Source organism: Rhinatrema bivittatum, chromosome 9 (assembly GCF_901001135.1).
Source record: "Rhinatrema bivittatum chromosome 9, aRhiBiv1.1, whole genome shotgun sequence".
NCBI lineage: Eukaryota > Metazoa > Chordata > Amphibia > Gymnophiona > Rhinatrematidae > Rhinatrema > Rhinatrema bivittatum.
The window spans coordinates 253,639,510-253,657,515 of NC_042623.1; the positions used below are offsets into that span (position 1 = coordinate 253,639,510).

General features: G+C 52.1%; 1 protein-coding gene and 1 long non-coding RNA gene across 8 annotated transcripts in view; one reads left to right on the forward strand and one right to left on the reverse strand.

Annotated features, from left to right (window-relative positions):
* Nucleotides 1-2,933: 2,933 nt before the first annotated feature.
* LOC115099459 lies at nt 2,934-10,179 on the reverse strand. Its single transcript, XR_003858781.1, has 3 exons — nt 3,661-10,179; nt 3,306-3,381; nt 2,934-3,204 (listed from the first exon to the last, which is right to left on the reverse strand). It is a non-coding gene; the product is annotated as an uncharacterized LOC115099459 (long non-coding RNA).
* A 1,529-nt stretch (nt 10,180-11,708) lies between these two features.
* Nucleotides 11,709-18,006, forward strand: part of LRRC31 (leucine rich repeat containing 31) — an 84,326-nt gene continuing 78,028 nt past the window's right edge. For 5 of the 7 annotated variants that reach the window (XM_029616529.1, XM_029616522.1, XM_029616526.1 and 2 more), the window contains exons 1-2: nt 11,710-12,096; nt 14,510-14,752. In XM_029616529.1, the coding sequence (XP_029472389.1) occupies nt 12,084-12,096; nt 14,510-14,752 (256 nt within the window). In that variant the 5' untranslated portion in view covers nt 11,710-12,083. Of the gene's footprint in view, nt 12,097-14,509; nt 14,753-18,006 lie in introns of all 7 variants that reach the window. The other 2 variants (XM_029616527.1, XM_029616523.1) reach the window with 2 other exon arrangements.

Consider the following 18,006-nt stretch of genomic DNA (forward strand, 5'->3'; position numbering starts at 1 on the left):
GGGGGCAAGTCAGCGGCATGGATGTGCCTGGGTCGTGGGCCATTTATTTGTGCACTGGGCGCAGCAGAGAGCGGTTGGAAGACCATATGGGGAGCACCTGCAGTTGGAGAAAGTGTAATGAAGGATCCGGTGGTTGGGAAAAAGGAGAAAGCGTTGGTCTGAAATGTTCTCTCTCTTGCAAGAGCAAGCAGAAGAATGGGGTGCACCAGATATTTTACTAATTCATTTGGGGGTAACAACATCAGGAAGGGGACGTGCAGGGAACTAATAGCTAACATGCGGAAGGATATAGCAAGAATAATGGTGATATGGCCACATTTAAGGGTGGGGTGGTCAGATATAATTGTTAGGTGGAAATACAGGGAGGAGCCGATTTGGAAGAGGGGAGTTAAAAAATTAAACAGGCAAATTGGCAGGTGGGTTGTGCAACAAGGGGGTTTTGGTTTAGGCATGATTGGGCGTGGGAAGGGGCTGTTTAGAGGAGGCGGGGTACATTTGTCGGATGTAGGAATTGATTAACTGCTAAGTGAAGGGCCGCAGTGGGAGAACAAGGATGACTAGGGTCATCCTTGTTTGTGGCGGTAAACCCGAGCTCAAGTTCTGTTTGTAATTATGTACTGTAAGATGAAATTGGGGGGGGGGGGGGGGGGGGGGGGTGTGAGGAAGAGTCCCGTGTAGTTGGGGTGGCTGCTACACGGGATGGCAGGTGAGCGAGGGGCTAAGCTCAAGGCCAAAGCTTACCCTTGCTGGGACAAGACGGGGTAAGCAAAAGGTGTGTGTGTGTGTGTGTGTGTGTGTGTGTGTGTGGGGGGGGGGGGGGTGTCCTATTCCTTATGCCTTACCATTAGGACGTGGTGATGAGGCGGATTAGGAGGCAAATAAGGAAAAGGCGGAGGAGGTGTTGGATTATGTTAATTGTAAGGGCTCGAGTTTATTTATTTATTTATTTATTTATTTATTTATTTTGTATACCGACATTCGATCGAGATATCACATCGGTTTCCAGATAACTAAAGGAATAGGGTGATAACAGCCCTATTTTACATTATAACATGGTATTAAATAGATATAAGAATATTTTACATTATAACATGGTAATAAATATAACAAGAATATTTTACATTATAACATGGTAATAAATATAACAAGAATATTTTACATTATAACATGGTAATAAATATAACAAGTTGTAACAGAACTAACAGGAGTACATGGAACATTAGACTATAGTATATAACATATGTACATAAATGGCTTGTTGATGAGGATAAATTATGGTAAGGAGAGCAGGGAGTGTAGAGGGGGGAGGGGAGAGAAAGGGATGTGTGGGAGGAAGGTAGTGATAGGGAGGGAAAGGGTGGTGGGAGATGCTTGTGTAGGGAGGGAAAGGTGTGGGGCGAGATGCTTGTGGAGGGGGCATGGAGTGGATGGTGCGATTGGGCGGGTTATGTGTCGGGTGGGAAAGCTTTTAAAAATAGCCATGTTTTGAGGTGTTTTTTGAAGACTTGCAGTGAAGGTTCGTTTCTGAGACAGGTGGGGAGGGTGTTCCATAAGGTGGGGCCCGCTATTGTTATGGCTCGTTTGCGGGTGACGTTGAGGTGTGCAGCTTTGAGATTGGGGACGGCTAGGAGTCCAGTGTTGGTGGATCTGAGAGTTCTTTGAGTGGGGTAAGGTTGTATTCCGTTGTTTAGCCAGTCCATTTTGTTGTTGTTTATTTTTTTGTGCATGAGGGTGAGGGTTTTATACTGGATTCTTTGTGTAATGGGTAGCCAGTGGGTAATGGGTAGCCAGAGTTAATAATAAACTGCGGCTTTTATAATGAGAAGGGAGCCAAGAGCTGATCTCGTATCCCCGAGTTAAGAAATGTTATGCTCTGGAAAAGAATCCATTATTCTCTTACATAGAGTTATAGAGAGGCGAGTACCAGCCTGATACTCTTCACCTACTCACTGGCATGCCGCCTGACTCTGAATGCAGTGCAACACTGGAAAAAGAAACAGAAATGCATTTCCTCCAGAACTGAACAAAATGCAAAGATAGAAGAAATGCACTTGCCCAAAGCAGACGAATGCCCCTCTCCAAAAATTCACTGGCATGCCAGTGTGCAAACAGGCTCTGGAGATATGTTTAAGAGGGGGAGCTGAAACAATTTTTATGACTACAGGAAAACTTTTTTTTGTTGATCGAAAGTCTCTGCCTTCAGGGGCTGCAGCAGAGCTGTTAACATCTGTGTATGGCTCTGCAGCCAGATATCAACTTATGGTCTACAGCGTAGCAACAGGAAGAAACCCAGTATATGGACATTTTTGGAAAACAAAGCACTAATTCGGTGATAATTGAAAACAAAAATGTGCCAGGGAAAGAGCAAGGCTAGGCACCATCTTTCACTTCTGCTGTAATAGGAAGCAAATTGCAAAAGGTTCCCGTTCAGCGACCTGGCAGGAAATCAGCGCTGAGCTAACCGCTCCCTGGAGCGGTCCCTGACCCCCCCCTCATAGCGCAGGCCCCGCACAGCCCAAGTTCTCCGCAGCAAACCTTTTCCCCGTCCCAGCATTCACGTTGTCGAGAGCAGCTCTACGCGCTTACGTGCCGCTGCTCTTTTGGCAGGGGACACAGGAGAGCCGCAGGAACAAATTTAAACCGCTCAGGAAAGAGTTCTCCTCCCCCCCCCTCCTTTGTGCATGTGATCGGGTCCTGCCACCGAAACAGTTCCTGTGCATTGCCCCGGCTCTGCCGGCGTGGGCCAGGCCGAAAGCGTCCTTGTAACCTGGCTTTGAAACGAGCAGCCCAGCCAGGGTTGCCAGGTTGTCATGAAAGAACAAGCACTTTTAAAAAAAAAAAAAAAAACAAGCCCAAAAAAAGCCCAAAACACGTGAAATTGAAACACCAATGTCTGTGAGTCGCATAGATGAGAAAGGAGCTTAGCTTTTTGCATGTTTCTCTGTTTTAGCAGGTTGCAGAAGGTCTGCATGATGTGCACGAATGCCACACTTACAAAATTTGCACGTAGCCTTATTCTCATTGCTGAAAACAGGCTGAATCCATGCTTTTAGTTCACGTTCCTCTTCCCATGCTTTGCAGTACTTTTTACTGTATTTAGCCCAGTTCTTTACTGTAGCCATAGTAGATCAAAACCATTTAGTAGTGTAGCAGCCAAGGACGGAAACAGTAGGTATAGACTGGCTTTCTTACAGAGGTGATTTTCTGCAGGGAGAAGAAAAAAAAAAGCAAAATTAGAGGAAAGCAAAAGTGGTGTAGAAAAATAAGAAAAATAGCACTACAAGTTTCCATGTCACATTTTTTACCTGTAGTCAGCAGGTATGGACAAGCTTTCTTTTTGTCAAAATAAGGGGTTGTTTTTTTTTTTAGAAAGGTGATCAGCTACAGGGAAGAAATGAGAAAAAAAATAGATGAAATCAAGTGGAGTAGAACAAACTAAAAAAGACACCAGCCCCTCCCACTCATTCCCTCCTCTGAGCACATCCCTGGCCCCCACACACTCATTCCCCTCTCCCTACCCCCCTCCAAGCACATCCCTGATCCCCACACATTCATTCCCTTCTCCCACCCCCTACAAACACATCTTCAATTCCCTCATGCTCATTCCCCCCTCCGAGCACATCTGTGGCCCCCACATGCTCATTCCTCCCCTCCTTATACCTGGCTGTAGCTGCACAGTCAGAAGATTCCTTCTCTGCTGCTTGCTGGCAGCTGCAAAGTCGTGCTGGCCTTCCAGGTCTGCCCACCTGCGAGGCGTGTGCATGCCATGCCGGGTCTGCCCCACAGCTCTGTGCCTATTGAAATCCAAAGGCACCAGCGCAGGGCGCCTCTCTGGCCAAAAAAAAAAAAAAAAAAGGACAAGTCCACCTCTCACCATCTACATCCCGTAGAGAGAGCACTGGGAGAGAGAAAACCAGAAGCGCAGCCTTGGATCCACAAGTTGCCTAGGTGGTCAGAGGCACGCAACACACAAGTGAAGGTAGAGGAGCCAGAGGAGAACCGGTGTGAGACAGTCCTCAGCCAAAACACACTGCACTAGGGCAGAAAGGAATCACAACGGCCGTAGGCCCGTGACCTTTAGCACATCATTGGAAGTCCCAGTACCAGTAGAGGAGAGGAGGGGAGGGGGTGGGGGCCACTAGAGCGCGGCGCCTACACAAGAAAGTGTAGAGTATAAGTGGGTGGGAGGGGAGGCGGGCAGAGGACGCAGTTGACAGCCCAAGTGGCAGTGAACTGCGGGATGGTACGCGGGTGGACTGCCACTGTGTGCGCCGCCCGCAGCCTGGATCTTACCAGGAGCCGAAAATAGGTCTCACAGGCAGCTGAATGCTCTCCCCCCAGCTGGGCCACCCTCGGGCACCGTATGGTCCGCTTTGCTTCGGCCAGGAGAAAGTTTACCAGCCGCGCCCGGCAGCGAGCCGCTGGGTTCCCTGCCGCGGTATGGCCATAGATGAGGAGGTGAGGGGAGAAGGACAACCAGAATTTGAGCCCGGGATCCTGTAGGATTGGTCCGGGTGGATCACCTGAGCAAGCACGGACCCTAGCCGCAGCGAGAGCGCTTTGGCTAGGATCTTCTAGTCCGTGCATAGGCGAGAAACGGGTCGCCAGTTGCGCAAGCCGTGGGCATCCCCTTTCTTGGGGAGCAGCGTTAATACCGCACGGTGACACGACAGCGGCAACTCCCCGTTCTCCAGGGCTTCCGCCGGGACCCGCAGGAGATCAGGTCCCAGCAGGTCAAAAAAGTGGCGAAAAAACTCAACCGTCAGACCATCGATGCCCGGCGTTTTGTTGTTGGGCGTCTGGTTCAGGGCCTCAGAAAGGTTCGCCAGACTCAAGGGCTCGTCTAGCGCGTTTCTGCTGCTCTGCCTGACGGAGGGAAGCCCTTCCCACAAGATCCTGCAGGTGTCCGGGTCGATGGGATCCGGGGAGAAGAGGGTCGAGTAAAAGTCCCGGACCTCCGCCCGAATCCTCTCTGGATCACCGAAGGGGGCCCCGTCGGCAGCCACCAGGGCCGTGATCTGCTTCTGGGCACCCCTCCTCTTCTCCAGCCCAAAGAAGAAGTGTGAGCTGCAGTCCATCTCATGAAGGAAATGGATCCGCGATCTTACGCACGCCCCCTGGCCTCGCCGCTCTTTGAGGTGACGGAGGGCGCACTTCTCCTTGTATTCATCTCACAGAGCTTGATCCGCAACATCAGAGAGGTCTGCTTCGAGACCTAGCACCTCCCCCTGTAAGCGCCAGATCTTTCTGTGTCGCTCCCTGTTAACGCCCCTGGCGTAGTCCTGACAGAGCCGCTTGAGGTGGATTTTCCCCACATCCCACCACAGGCACCGTGAGGCAAAGTCCCCCTCAAAGGTGCGCCATTCCACCCAGAACTCCCGGATCGCCGCCACGAGGCCCTCCTCCTCCAATAAGGAGTTGTTGAAATGCCAGTGGGTGGCTCGAGGCCCTCACGTACACCAGATGCTGGTCCGAGAAGGCTGCCACCTCAATGGCACTCGAAAGGGTCCGTGACTTTAAGAAGCCCGTGACATAGAGCCGGTCGATCCGAGAGCGGCTGATTCGTCCCTCCAGCACTCGCACAAAGGTGAAGGAGGGGGAGCCAGCCGGGTGATACAGCTGCCAGACATCGATCAGGGAGAAGCGACGGATCGTCTCCCCCAAGTATGTGGCGGAGGCGGGGTGCGACTGCACACCGGAACGGTCGGCAGCTTCGAGGGTGCAATTGAAGTCACCCCCGAGCACCACCTCCTCCCCCGCATCCAAGGTCTGCAATAGGGTCGACAAACGGCGAACGAACACCAACCTGGCAGGCCCGTCGTTCGGGGCGTACACGTTGATCAAATGGATCGCGCAGCCTCCGACGCGGATCCGCAAGTGTAGCATCCGGCCTGGCACGACGGATCGGACCTTCAGCACATCTGCCTGCAGGGACTCCGCGAGCAGGACGTCCACTCCCCCGGCATGGCTAAAAAAACGCCCTGCCGCGCCACTCCAGAAGCCAAGCCGCCTCGTCCTCTGGAGTGGAGTGGGTCTCCTGCAGGAGACTTACGGAGTACCCTCCCTCTCCGAAGATAGGAGAGTACCCAGCTCCTGCGGAGGCCGTCCCTGCAGCCGTTGACATTCAGAGTGCTAAAGGTCAGAGCCATCCTCTGTCAGAACAAAAAAATGCACCCATCCGAAGCGTCCTCTCAGGGAGCCACTTCAGTGCAAAACCTCCGGGCCCGTTTGATGTCTTTGGCCCCCGGAGGCTTACTGCCCTCGAGGTGGGCCACGAGAGCGCCCGCTATCTTACGCAGGCGCTCCACGTTCGGCCGTCGCTCGAGGGCCTTATTGACCCGATGTTTCCAGCTACGGTTAGCTCTGAGGAGTCGGTCGAGCTCAGATACCGCTCCCCGTAGGGATTGGTCAAACCGAGCTCCTCCTGCCCCTGGATGAAAAAGCGCAGGGACGCCCCCCCCCCGCCGGCGCGCGGGAGGAGAGTCTCGGCGCGAGGTAGGAGGAGTGGGCGACATCGCCCAGCTCGCCGGCAGCAAGAGTACCTGCGGGGTCCGGACGCAACGCGGCTGGCGGGACTCCCACGGGTGGCGCCGGGTCACCCGGCGCATCCAGGGAAGGCGGCCACACCGTCGGGTCAGGGGTGGCGGCCGCGGTCACCATCGTGCTGCAGTCGCCCGCGTCGACAGGCCGGGACAGGCCTCCCCTCCCCCCCTACCGTGGCCGGGGGCCCCGGGGATAAGCCCCGGGGGTACAGCCTGGTTCCCCGCCTTTACCAGGCTCCTCTCCCGAGGGGTTCCCCTCCTCCCCCCCAGGTGCCGCACTAAAACGGGTGCCTCGCAGCAGGTGGTGATGGGGGGAGAGGGGGAAGGGGGTCCCTCGGGAGGCCGGGACTGGGACCAAAAAGGAAGGGGCCGTCACTGTCAATCGCGTCCGGGTCTAGGACGGAGTGGAAGGGAAGGTCAATTCGGAGTATGGCGGTCCTAGGCGGGGCAGCCGCGGAGGATGTGTCGGGCTCCCACAGGTCAGTGCCCAGTGGGTCGCCCAGAGCGGGCTGCAGCGCTCGCCGCTCGGCCTTCAGCCGGGCAGTGGTGAGAGTATCACCCCTGCAGGTTTTGTCGACTCGAGCCGCGGGCCCCACTTAGGGGGTTCCCCGCGCCTTTTGCCTAAGCCCGACAGCGAGCTGCTAGGGGCGCTGTGGGGACCGGGAGACAAGCCCACCCCGCCCCGAGACCCAGACGCTGTCACTGGCAAGGCGAGCTTACATTTTTTTCTTCCCCTGTGGGGCAAGGGGACGAGGGATCGTCAGTCGGTAAGGGGCCGCCTCCGCAGCTCTCAGGCACACCCGGGGTGGGTGCGTCTCCACTGGGAGCGGGGACCACCTCCGCAGCCGAAATCCGCAATTCGGGTGGGGAAGAGGGCCGCGGGGAACAGGCGCCTCATCGGTTAGCTGGGGCAACATCAGTGGGGGCGTTGGTGGGAGGAGGCTGGAGCCCCTCCTCAGGTCGAGCGCCCCCCGCCTCAGAGGAGACGGCGGGTGGGTCTCCCGAGGAGGAGGGGGTACCAGCAGGCACCTCCACCACCGGGCGGCCGCCGCGGGAGCCTGAATCCCCCCGCGCAGATAGTTGCGGGGGGGGGGGGGGGATAGGTTCCCCCTGGACGTTCACCTCAGCGACAGCAGGGGCCGGGGCCCTTCGTGCGTTTCCTGCGGGGCTGGGCACCCGTGGTGGCAGTGTCGGGACGGCAGGGCTCCTCTCGAACTCCGGAGACGCTGGCCTCCGGACCGCGCCCCGAGGGAGTTGGGGCGTTCCGTGGAGGGGCCGGGCAGGCTGTCGTGGCTGAGGCGCGCGTGCTCTGCGGCCGCCGAGGGGGTGGCCGTGGTGGGCGGTCTGGCCAGGGGGCACGCCTTGCGGGTGTGCCCCACCCCCCTTACACGAGAAGCACCTCGCCTCCCCCGCCGCGTAGTGAATCCGATAAGCATAGCCCTGGTGGGGGATGACAAAGACCCCCTCAGCCTCCTCCCGCCCTGCCTTCAGCTTGAGCACGGCCGCGCGCCGGTAAGACTCAACGTGTTTGAGGGCGCGGTCCGAGTGGCCCATCGGAAGGGTGGTGATTTGAGACTTCAGCTCTCCGAGGGCACCAAGATAGGCCGCCAGCGTCTCGTCGGGCAGGAAGGGCGGGACATTCGAGAGGAAGACCTTCGTCCCCACGCCATCTAAGGGTTCCAAAACGTGAAAGATACCCCTCACCACCAGCCCCGTGACCAGCGCCGTGTATGTGTAGCGGCAAGGTTGGCCAAAAACATAACCACCTTGCCGTACATTTTACCGCAAGAGAGGATATTCCTAGGGCCCACCAGCTGAGCCATCGCTGAGGCGTAGTCTTGGGGTTCCTCACCCGGGAGGATGGGACACCGGACTCCGTGGCGACGGCTTAAGACCAGCTCTGGGCGTGGGACCGGCTCTTGGCGGCGGGGCGGCGCCAGCAGGGGGATGGGAGGGGGGGAACCAAATTGGAGGCGCATCGCGCCGCCACGGCCGCGTAGGATAGCACGGCGGGCTGAACGGGATGCGGCAGCGTCACGCCTTCGCCCACGGAGCCGGGCTCAACGTGGGTTTTACTTTTGGACTTGGCCTTGCCCCCCCCGGGCTTTGGGGGGGGCTGTTCCCGGCGGCGGGGGTTCCGGCTGCGCAGCTGATCCCGGCGTCCGGACGGACGTGCGGCAGCGAGAACGACGGCGGCCGTCGTGAGTATGGATCCCGTAGGGTTAGAGAAGATAACTGGAGGAGGGCACCCACCCGGAACCGAGGGGTTCGACGATTCCCCCCCCAAGCTTTCGGCACGAACCCCCGCCGGAGTAGGCATCCCAGGGGGGGCAACAGCCGGGGCTTGGGCGCTATCCACCCCCTTGGCTGACTCGCTCGGTTCCCGACCCCCCCGATGGCGAGAAGAGACACTGGGGGATAATGCTGGTGCGGTACCAGCACGAGCGTCGCATCGCGGGACGTGGAGGGAACCGGGGGACCGGCGTTTTGGTCACTAGGCCTTTCGCTGTAGTGGGTTTGACGGTGGAAAAAGGGCCCGATGAGAGCGGGCCCGGGTACCTCCACCCCGGGAGGGGCAGCGGTGGTTGTCTGAGTCTCCCCACCCCCCCCCCCCCCCGGGGTCCCCGAGGCAGGGGGTTCTGGCAGCAGAGGAACAAAATGAAGGGTCGTGGCGGGAGGCACAGCTCGGGCGGTATCGGCGGGTGTGGCTGGGAGCCCGTGCCCGAATCGAGCCGGCGCGAGGGCCTCCAGATCACCACCCTCCCCCGGAGCCCTTCTTAGGAGTCCTCCGCGGCATAGTAGAGGGAAAAACGTGGACGAGGCCACGTGACAGCAAAGCAGGTGGGCGGGGCTGCGAAGGCCGGCGTGAGGCAGGCAGGGAGGGAGGGAAGGAAGAAGCCCGGACTCAGGCTTGAGGGGCAAGAAAGGAAAAGCCCAAACTTAGGAGAAAAAAAGCCTAAACTCAGGCTGAAGGGGCAGGAGAAGAAAAGCCTAACTCAGGCTTGAAAGGTAAGGAAGGAAAGCCTAGTCTTGGAGAAGAGCCCAAACCAGGCTCTGCTAGCCACAGAAAACCCAACTGGGGAGGGAAGCAAAGAAAAAACAGACACAGACAAGGGAACAAAAGGCAGGACAGACACAGACAAAAACGTACCCAACCTGTGCTGCGAGTCTCTCCGGGCAGAGCCCAGCCCGCACCGTTCCCCAGAAGGGAAGGAAAAAAAAGACACAGCCAGATGTTCTCACCTTCCCGTAGGGCAGGACAGCGGGGAACTTGCAGGCAGAGAGAAAATAAAAAAGGTGCCCGAAGAGAGCAGCAGCAGAAGCAGGGAGGGTTGGGAAGGGGGAAACAGAGGGAGGGGGTGACGGGGGCAGGGAGGCTGAGTGGCCGTGCAGGAGAGAAGTTCAACCGAAAACTTTTCTCCGCTGCGCATGGGAACAGGAACAAAAAGAAAAAGGGGGAAAAAGGTGGTGTCTCAGGAGAGACCGAGGAGTGCAGAAGCACTGCCCCGGAGCACCACCGGGGAGGAAAGGAGGCAAACGCCGGCAGAAGCAGCAAGCAAACCTCCAGCAGAGCCCTCACACTTCCTCCTGTGTGTGAAGGTTTGCCGCTCTGGTTGGCTTACTGCTCAGTGTTGCCAGGTTTTCATGAAAGAACAAGCATTTTTTTCCAAAAAAACAAGCCCAAAACACATGAGATTGAAACTTTTTTCATTTTTTATAGCATTTAACACCCTCACATACTCATTCCCCTCTCCCCACCCCACTCCGAGCACAACTCTGGCCCCCACACTCTCATTCCCCCCTCCCTAACCTCTCCGAGCACATCCCCTGGCCCCCACACACTGATTCCCCCCTCCGAGCACATCTCTGGCCCCCCACACACTGATTCTCCCCTCCGAGCACATCTCTGGCCCCCCACACACTGATTCCCCCCTCCGAGCACATCTCTGGCCCCCCACACACTGATTCTCCCCTCCGAGCACATCTCTGGCCCTCACATACTCATTCCCCTCTCCCCACCCCCCTCCGAGCACATCTCTGGCCCCCCACACACTGATTCCCCCCTCCCAGCACATCCCTGCCCCCCCCACACTGATTCCCCCCCTCCAAGCACATCCCTGCCCCCCACACACTGAGTCCCCCCTCCGTGCACATCTCTGACCCCCACACTCTCATGCCCCTCTCTCCACCCCCCTCCAAGCACATCTCTGGCCCCCACACACTGATTCTCCCCTCCGTGCACATCTCTGACCCCCACACTCTCATGCCCCTCTCTCCACCCCCCTCCAAGCACATCTCTGGCCCCCACACACTGATTCTCCCCTCCGTGCACATCTCTGACCCCCACACTCTCATGCCCCTCTCTCCACCCCCCTCCAAGCACATCTCTGGCACTCACATACTCATTCCCCTCTCCCCACCCCCCTCCAAGCACATCTCTGGCCCCCACACTCTCATGCCCCTCTCTCCACCCCCCTTCGAGCACATCTCTGGCCCCCACACTCTCATGCCCCTCTCTCCACCCCCCTTCGAGCACATCTCTGGCCCCCACATTCTCATTCCCCCCTCCCTAACCCCTCAGAGCACATCTCTGGCCCCGCACACACTCATTCCCCCTCCCTAACCCCTCAGAGCACATCTCTGGCCCCGCACACACTCATTCCCCCCTCCCTAACCCCTCAGAGCACATCTCTGGCCCCCACATTCTCATTCCCCCCTCCCGACATACTAATTCCTCCCCTCCTGATGCCTGGCTGTAGCTGCACGGTCTGAAGATTCCTTTCCTGTTGCCCTCCAATGCCCTGCTGCTGGCCTTCCCCTTCCAGGTCTGCCGACAAAATGTGCTCCTGAGGTGTGCATCAACAAGGCTTGCAGCTTTTTTTTTTTTTTTTCCCCAGCAAAAACTAGAAAGGATTTGTTTTATTAAGCAGACTCTTTTACAACACAGCCTTGGGTTTCCACATGTACTGCTGGGCAGGAAGTCCACTTTGCTCTGATTGGCTTACTGCTGCAACATAGGGATAGGGTGCGCCTGCTATGGACAGGCTTCATCGCATCAGCAGCAGCCAATCACTGTAACATCAGAGCACAAGTCCCGCCCAACAAGCCCAAAAAAAACGCGTCTGGCAGAAAAAAATAGCCCAATTAAAAGCAACCCGCGAATTGGGGGAAAAAAAAAAACCCAAAACGCGAACGACTAGGAAAAGAAGCCCAATCTCGCGGTAAATAAGCGAGGTTGGCAACACTGAGCTGACCAGCCCACCAACCCGAGCCGGGGGAAGGCTCAGTGGCAAAGTCCGCCGTGCCCGCTTCCGGATTGCACAGCTTGCAGCTGCCGGGGACATGGTCCATTGCTGGGGCTGAGCTCGCCCTTCTCTTTTTTTAAAAGGCGTTTGGTATTAATACAGGGCTTGAGCTGCCCACGCCGACGTCTGAAGAAGAAGCAGCAGAAACTGGAAACCCCGCGAGCAAATAAGACGGCAAGAAGTTTCTTTGCGTTCCCGTTTCAAGTTTCCGAGAATCTTCCACCTGTATCTTAAGATGGAGAAGAGGGGTGAGTTAGCTTTCTCTCTCTTTTTTTAATTGCAGAGTTTGTAGGTGGAAGAGGTTTAAGATGGGGTGCTATAGCTAAAATTGTGCTTGTTTTGGGGGGGAGCATGCACCCAAATCCCTGCTTTTGGAAACAATTCTTCAACTCAAGCGGTTTACAAAATGCCTTTAGTGTTGTTCACAAGGGGTTAAGAGGTGTCTGCAAAACTTCATTTCATCAGTACCTAAATCAAGAGACACCTGAAAAGGTCTGCAAGCAATTTTTGCCTGGGTTTGTTCCCTAGCTTAATATCGGGATTTGGGTTTAGTGTCTGATCTCTGTGTATATGAGAGATCCGGCTTTAGATAGACGATTGTGTACAATAATTTAACACCCTTATTTACTATGCTAACATTGCTCTAATAAAAAAAAAACAGGGCAATTTCTGACTTACTGGCTCTTTTTTAAACTGTTACCGTAGCTTTTTTTCTTATTTCTCCCACTGTTGTTGTGTCCTTTTTAATTTGTTAGACCTTTGCTTTTTTTTTTTTTTTTGGTTTTTACTACTTTGGTTTCGATTCCTTCCCCATATCTTCTTTCCTATCTGCCAAGTCACCCTATTTAGCTTTTTCTTTTTGATTTACTTCATCTGACCTCAGTTTGCTATGTATGTGCACTTTGCTTTCCTTTATTATAAAGTAGGGGCGAGCAAATGGGCTGTGAACAGCTGGGATCCATCCAGGGCTATCAACACAGTTGTAAGAGTGGAAGATGAAAATAACATTTTGAGCTGTGAATAATGAAAGCAAGCATCCCTAAACTTCAAATGAGGGGGCACTATAGTTTACCTAGGACCATCAGGCCACAAGAACTTGTTACCTCTCTGAAATTTTCCAGATGAGAAACTGCTTCTTCATTGAGGCAGGAATGAGGTATGGTCTACTGACGAGAGAGTTTAAGGTAGCATCAGGAGACTTCCTGCTGTTGCTGAATCCCCATATAAGTTTGGGAGAGTATTCTCTAGGGTTTATGCAATAAAGTGTGCCCACAAGTTTATGCATGGTTGTATGCACTAGACTAGCATCAGATGCAATAAGATTAGTGTGTCCAAAACATGGAACCAATCAAATGCATAGCAGATAGTGCCTATCACGTGTAAATTCTATGTATAGTGATATTAGCTATTAACCCCCCCATTCAGAAAATCACTGGGCGACCAATGCACACTTTTTAACACAGCAAATTTAACTCCAGCCCCAAAGGTGGCGTAAAGTCAAGCTGCAAGTCAAAGGTTCAAGAGAAACAAAAAACAAATTTATTTATTTATTAACTTTTATTTACCGACATTCGTGAAGCACATCATGCCAGTTTACAATGAACTCAGGTGGGAGATACATTAAAACAATATAATATTACTAATGAAAAACAAAAACAAAACAAAATAAAACAAAATAAACAATAATAATGAAACCAAGGAGCAGAGATTTGAGGGAGGGGAGGGTAGGCTAGGGGGCAGGGCGAGGGGAGGGGGAGGGTAGGGGTAGGAGGGGGGTGGGAAAGGGGGATAAGGAGGGGAAGGGGAGAAAGGCATAGTTAAAAAAAGAAGTAAAGGGAGAGAATAAAGTAGAATAGAGGGAGACTATGTACAGATGACTAATGTACAGGTATCACTTAACTAAGTAGATGCCAAATAGGAGAAGCCACGGTCTTCTGTGGCTTCTCCTATTTGGCATCGTTGTGACACTTAAATCTACTGCTTGTGATTGAAAAATAAATGTATATTGGCTTGATTTAAAAAAAAAAATTCTGGACACACAATTTAGATGCCCATAGCAAGGGGCAGTTAGCTATGGGCATCTTCATGAACCTCAGCCAATTCGGCCAGAAAAAGCAGGATAGAAATGGACACTCGTATTGAGTGCCTGATGCATTTGAATGCTAGGGATACCAAATTCTCCTCTAGTGTGACCTCTTTTTACACAGCTACTCATTTAAATACCACATCAGGTGCCCACGGGATGTGGCTGCATGCGCATTAGGAAAACGAGCGCTCAGTATGAGTGCCTGTAATCAACCCACATCTTATTACAATGGCCCTTCTGTTTTAATGAATTCAATAGTATTGCATAATGTAAAGATTAAACCTGAAGCTGTAGTTTGAATGGGGCTGTTTGTGGTTTCCTATAAATAATGGTGGCTATGCTTTTCAAGATTCATGAGTCACCCTAAAAAGAGCCATGATTTAAAAGAAAAAAACTATTTAAGCTAATGGTAACACTGTATTATGGCATATTTGGTGTTTTGTAGTGCTTAGAAACCATTTTTGTGCTACTTGTTGAGTTTTTAAAGCGAGTGCTTAGGCTGAGCACTTGCCTAAGGCCATACAGTGATTGCTAAAACTGCTTTGTTATTGGATCCGGACAATTTCTTAATTAAGCAGCACAGGGCTCGCAGAAGAGGAGTGAGGACAGCATCCTGAAACGGTCCCCATTTGACCTGATTCTCAACCAGATTCAAAGGAAGACTGCATCAGTAGGAAAGCGAGAGCGCCCGTCAGTAACTCGATTTTTCAAGGGCCTAGCGGAAGAGAAATCCAAAGCTGAGAAGAAAAAGGAAATAAAAACAGGTGAAGCAAATAATTCCATAGCAGATGGCCACCATCAAGATGTGTCTGAAACAGGTAACTACAGGTTCCTTTTTTAATTTTACGTAACAAAAGATATGCCATATTGGGTCAGACCAAGGGTCCATCAGGCCCAGTATTCTATCTCCAACCGTGGCCAATCCAAGTCACCTGTACCTGCCAAGTACCCAAACTTTAAATAGATCCCATGGTACTAATGCCAGCAACAAGTTTGTGTTTTGAGTGAAAAATAATTTTCTCCAATTTGTTTTAAATGTGCTACTTGCTAACTTCATGGAGTGCCCACTAGTCCTTGTATTATCCGAAAGAGTAAATAACCATTTCATATTTACCTGTTCAGGTCCTTTCATGATTTTGTAGACCTCTATCATATCCCCCTTCAGCCTTCTCTTCTCCAAGCCGAACCGCTTTAACCTCTTTTGACTTTCCTAATAGGGGAGCCGTTCTATCCCCTTTATCATTATGGTTGCCCTTCTCTGTACTTTCTCCAGTGCAACTTTATCTATCTCTCTTTTTTTTTTTTTAAATGTAGCAACCAGAATTGCACACAGTATTCAAAGTGCAGGCTAATCATTGAGCGATACAGAGGCATTATGACATCCTCCATTTTGCCATTCCCTTCCTAATTCCTAATATTTGCTTTTTTTTGACTGCCACAGCACACTGAGCCGACGATTTCAATGTAATATATTAACTATGATGTCAAGATATTTTTCTTGGGTGGTAACTCCTAAAATGGAACCCAACATCATGTAACTACAGCAAGGGTTATTTTTCCCTATATGCATCATCTTGCACTTACCACATTTATTTATTTATTTTATTTAGAAACTTTTATATACCGGTATTGGTGGGGACATCATACCGGTTCACATAATAACTTAAAGCTTGGAAAATACATTTCAACAGGGAGAATGTAACTGGGCGGGGGGTAAAACAATAGGCAGTAGGAAGGATAGAGCAAACAAGAAAAATCATAACCATAGAAAAAACAATTTACAATGATAGTCTCCTTAATATAAGGAGAGGGCGGTCAGCTGAAAGGGGGGGGACTACGAAGGGGAATGGAAAGAGTTATTCTGTGTAGGCATGGTTGAACAGAAGTGTTTTCAGTTTCTTTTTGAATTTAATTGCACAAGGTTCAATGCGCATGTGGACAGGTAGAGAGTTCCAGAGAGCCGGACTGGCAATGGAGATGGCACGGTCGCGGGTGGAGGAGAGATGAGCCATTTTCAGGGATTGGACATGTAGGGTGCCTTTGTTGGTAGATCTGGTGGCTCGGGTGGACAGGGGGGGCAGTGAAAGGGAGGTCGAGCCAGTTGGAGTTGTGGGTGTGGATGGACTTGTGTATTATGGTCAAAGTTTTGTAGTATATACGGGACAGGATGGGGAGCCAATGTAAATCCTTGAGGATGGGGGTAATATGGTCGTGTTTGCGTGTGTTTAGTAATGAGTCTTGCAGTAGTTGAAGGGGTTTTATCGAAGACAATGGGAGTCCTAAGAGGAGGGCATTACAGTAATCTAGTTTGGAGGTGAGGGTGGCTTGAATCACTGTACGGAGGTCATGGGTGTAGAGCAGGGGTCTGAGTTTCTTTAGAACATTGAGCTTGAAGAAACCAGCTTTGAGGATGGAGTTGATGTGAGGTTTCATACTAAGATTGGGATCAAGAAGGACTCAGAGGTCCCTAATGGAAGGTTGGGCTGTGAGGAGGTTAAGTTTAGGGTCGTTAGGCAGGAGGTCAGGTGGATGCGAGGAGATGTGGAGGAGTTCAGTTTTGTTCGTGTTGAGTGCAAGCTGAAGGTTGGTGAGGAGTGCGTTGTCTGCAAGGCACTTTTCCCAGTGCTCAAGGGCGTCAGATATAGAGTTGTGAATGGGAATGATGATCTGTACGTCATCAGCATAGAGGTAGAATTTGAGTTTAAGGTCGGAGAGGAGATGGCAGAGAGGGGTGAGGTAAATGAAGAGGGTAGATGAAAGTGATGAGCCTTGCGGAACTCCTTGTTGTAGGGGGTGTGAGGCAGATAGAAAGTTCTCTGTTAAAATCGGAAACAACCTGTTAGAGAGATAGGATTTGAACCAGGCTAGAGCTATTCCTGAGATGCTGATGCTTTCTAGCCGTGTCAGGAGGTGGTGGTGGCTGATGGTGTCAAAGGCCGCTGAGATATCAAGAAGGGCGAGGAGGTAGCTGTGGCCTTGTCCCAATCCTCTGAGAAGATAGTCGGTAAGGGAGAGCAGTAAGGATTCAGTATTAAAGTGTTTCCTGAATCCAAATTGGGAAACATGGAGGATATCATAGTTTTCTAGGTAGTCCATGAGTTGTGAATTGACCACCTTTTCCATTAGTTTGGAGATAAAAGGGAGGTTGGAAATGGGGCGGAAGTTGGAGGGGTCTTTCGGGTCTAGGGAGGGTTTCTTGAGGAGGGGTTTGACAACAGCGTGTTTGAGGGCATCTGGGACTATCCCATGGGTGATGGAGCAGTTGATAATATCTGCTATGGTGCTGGATATGCTGTTGGGGATGGCTATTAGGGCTTTGGTTGGAATGGTGTTGTTGGGGTGAGAGGCAGGCTTAAGTTTTCGAAGAAGGCCTGTAATTTCTTTAGAGGAGGTAAGGTCCATTGTGGCCATTGAGGGTTGGGACGGGGAGGGGATCGAGGGTGGGTTAGTGGGGGGAGAGGGGTTGGTGGGGGAAAATCTGGAGAGCAGGTTGGAGATTTTGCTTTGGAAGTAGTTGGCCAGTTCTTCACATTTAGCCGCAGCCTCAGAATCTGGAATGGTAGGAGGGATAGGGGTGGTGAGGCTAGCGACATAGGAGAAAAGAACTTTGGGGTTGAATTTATAGTCATGGATTTTTTTGCCATAGAAGTCTCGCTTATGTTTGAGCTTTATATTTCATCAGCCGTATGGACGCCCGATCTTCCAGTCTCACAAGGCCTTCCTGCAATTTATCACAATTTGCTTGTGATTTAACTACTCCAAATAATTTTGTCACATGAAACTTTGATCGCCTCAGTTGTCATACCTCTTTCCAGATCTTTTATAAATATATTAAAGCACTAGTCCAAGTACAGATCCCTGAGGCACTCCACTACCTTTTTATCACTGTGAAAACAGACCATTTAATCCTACTTTGTTTCCTGTCTTTTAACCAGCTTGCAATCCACAAAAGGACATCTTCTATCCCATAATTTTTTAGTTTTCGTAGAAGCCTCTCATGAGGGACTTTGTCAAGCGCCTTCTGAAAATCTAAATACACCACATCTACCGGTTCACCTTTATCCACATGTTT